Consider the following 3477-nt stretch of genomic DNA (forward strand, 5'->3'; position numbering starts at 1 on the left):
TCCCTAAGCGCCGCAACCTTTCCCAAATAAACGGAGGCAAGCCTCAAGCGCCGCGGCCCTTAGGCCTCTTCAGCACCACCTTCTTCTTCAACAAGCTTGGGCCGCGATGCTCTAGAACAGAGCCGCGACCCCACCCAAAACTCATTCAAAAACCTCTGTTTTTCTCCTTCAAACATATTTCAAAACCTTATAAAAACTCTCCCAATATCACTAAGCAATGCCACCAATTATTACCACAACTTATCCACCATATAACCATCAAAGCCCAAGTGAACTTCTTCCAAAAACTTCCATTGATTCCAACTATTTATATCAAAATCCATAGGCTGTAAACTATAAGGAAACAGAGCATAACCAAGGTTTCATGGATAAAATCTTACCTCAAACTGGTTTTGAATCTCTTTCAATGAATGAACTAAGTCTACAACCTCCAAGCTTTGATTTCCTAGCTTGATTCTTCAATTTGGGATCACAAACTTCAACAGAAGTAAGAGGAAAATGATGAACGTGAGGGAGGAAGCTTGGCTCTATTGTTCTATTCTTTCTACAGGTTTCTACAGCCAATAAATCATATATATCCATGCCAAATGACCTTAATGCCCCTAAGTCATTTAAAAGCTTCTAAAGACCTTCAAGGGTAAACCCGTCCTTTTCAAACTTATATCGTTAATCATAATTAACGCTCTCCAATTCCAGATATCCTCAAATACCAACAATTCATATCCCGTTACCCTTTAATTCCCGGTAACGCTCTAATCATCAAAACATCTCGAGCCTCACTCCGAGCTGAAGCCTGTTATGACCAAACCGATAGTTTATATTCAGAGATCGTCTCATGCCGAATATCTCGAACAAATCCACATTATAATATGGCCTCAACAATTAATCGCAAGCATGCACCAAAATATACAAATATGCCCTAAACGGGCCAAATTACCAAAATACCCATGTAATCAAATGTGGACCCACATGCATGCATTTAACATCATATTATAATATAATTCACATAAACATGCATATAATCATTTAATGGCGTAATAAAATAATTATGGCCCTCCCAGCCTACTAATCCAGCCATTAAACCACATTAGAGATTTCAGGGCATTACAATGGACAAGATTTGTAAGATTATTTCAAGGTAATAAGAAAGTACTTGAATCATACTAGCTATACTATATATTGTATGGTTGGAATTGTATATATATATATACACATACTTGGCCTTATCTTTGATTATTATTATTAATGTTAAAAAAGTTAGGTATTCCAATTTGGCATGGTGGCCAATTGGCCAATTGGTGGGGATACTTTATTAATAAGTTTTTGTATCATTTGTAGCTAAATTTCTACAAGGACTGTTTGACTCGATCGTCAAATGTACATCTTCACTGGTTTGAAAATTCATGAGCCTAATGGAGACAATTTTCAATAATCTGTTTTATTTTTTATAAAAGGGTAGCTGAGAGGTAGTAGTAGTGTTTTATGCATATATATACACCTGTGGAGTTTATAATTCTTAAGACATTTTAGTCATAAAAAATTCATCATACATATGAAGATGGCTCAACCCATTGCTGCCAGAGACCCTTCTTCCATGCTCTCCACATTTCTGTTCATTGGGCTGCTTGTTGTGGCAACCATTGACAAAACAGGCATTATTTCTTATTTCTGATCTCGATCTTCTCTAAATTCATATATATAATTCTACATCTATATATAAACACATGTCTTTATCTGGCCTATTCAGTTTACTAATTAATGTCATATAGTATTATTTGTCCTCTGATGAAATATATTTATATTCTCAATGTATTATATCCCAGGAGCCCAAATCGGTGTTTGCTACGGAATGTTGGGTAACTTGCCACCAAAGCAAGAAGTGATAAATCTCTTCAACCAAAACAACATCAGAAGAATGAGACTTTACGACCCAAACCAAGAAGCCCTCCAAGCCCTAAGAGGCACCAACATCGAGCTCATGCTCGGCCTCCCAAACCCCGACCTTCAGAAGATGGCCTCAAGCCAATCCGAAGCCGACACGTGGGTCCGCAACAACGTCCAAAGCTACGACAACGTCAAGATAAAATACATCGCCGTAGGGAACGAAGTCGACCCCCGCGACCAAAACGCTCAGTTCCTCGTCCCAGCCATGCGAAACATTCAGAACGCGATCAACCAGGCCGGTCTCGCCAACCGGATCAAAGTCTCCACCTCCGTCGTGTTCGGTTTTGTAGAAGGCTTTCCGCCGTCGAAAGGGTCGGTCAAGCCGGACTACAGGCCGCTTTTCGACCCCATTATCGGGTTTTTGAACAACAACAGAGCTCCATTACTCGTGAACGTGTACCCTCACCTCAGTTACAAAGATAACACGAGAGATATTCGTTTGGACTATGCTCTTTTCTCGGCTCCGTCGGTGGTGGTCCGTGATGATGGCTCTGGACTCGGGTATCAGAATCTCTTCGATGCGATGTTGGACACTGTTTACTCGGCATTGGAGAAGGTCGGCGGAGGGTCTCTGGAGGTTGTGGTGTCGGAGAGTGGTTGGCCGACGAGTGGCGGGACCGGCACGACGGTGGAGAATGCGAGGACTTATAACAACAACTTGGTTCAGCATGTCAAGAATGGGACTCCGAAGAAGCAAGGAAGGCCTATTGAGACTTACATATTTGCTATGTTTGACGAGGCTGACAAGAAGGGACCAGAGATTGAGAAGTTTTGGGGTCTTTTCTCTCCAAACAAGAACCCAAAGTATTCAATGAATTTCAATTAGTTGATAAGTTTTTAATAATATTAGTTACCATAAATTATTTCAAAAAAAAATATATATGAGATGACACTCTATCAAGTATCAAGTGAATTCATTTTAATTGAATTACATCAATAATAATATATCTTTTTTTTGTGTGTGTGGTATTAGTCACGAGTGAGCCCTTTTCCTTTCTCTAAATTATTCTATCATATAATACAAGTGCAAATTCCATGTAGGATTGATTTGTAGATCATTATATATATATATATATATGAAGTTATTAATAATATATATAATTTCAGTTTATGGGAATAAAGGTGAATCTAAATTATTGGTGTCTTTGTATATGTTAGAATAAAGTGTATAAATTGAAGCTTTTGTTAACTACTAAAACTAATAATGAAATATTATTTGTTACTGGTTAAACTATTACAAGGTTGTTTTTACTTTTATGGGATGGTGCTTGCCCGAGCAGATGTAGCAATCAAAGATCACATGATATAAGCTAGCACAACTCATCTGAAGAATGCACAAGTCTTACATGAGCTTTGGTCGACCACAAGATAAAATGTCATATATATATATCTACTTAATTATAATGCAATATATATATCCATGGATAGTATGAATTATATTTTGGTGAACTACGTAAATCCGAAAAGTGAATTTTTTTCTACTGATTTGATGGCCTCAACATAAATGAATATTAATTGCATTCAGAATCCTAG

At 37.9% G+C, this 3477-nt stretch overlaps 1 protein-coding gene across 1 annotated transcript; it reads left to right on the forward strand.

Moving 5' to 3' along the window:
- The first annotated feature begins 1484 nt into the window (after positions 1-1484).
- On the forward strand, positions 1485-2906 carry LOC133831546 (glucan endo-1,3-beta-glucosidase, basic isoform-like). The gene is made up of 2 exons (XM_062261900.1): positions 1485-1652; positions 1824-2906. The coding sequence occupies exons 1-2, from the start codon at positions 1553-1555 to the stop codon at positions 2768-2770; spliced, it is 1047 nt and encodes a 348-aa protein (XP_062117884.1). The 5' UTR covers positions 1485-1552; the 3' UTR covers positions 2771-2906.
- The last annotated feature ends 571 nt before the right edge of the window (positions 2907-3477 follow it).

Source organism: Humulus lupulus, chromosome 4 (genome assembly GCF_963169125.1).
Source record: "Humulus lupulus chromosome 4, drHumLupu1.1, whole genome shotgun sequence".
NCBI lineage: Eukaryota > Viridiplantae > Streptophyta > Magnoliopsida > Rosales > Cannabaceae > Humulus > Humulus lupulus.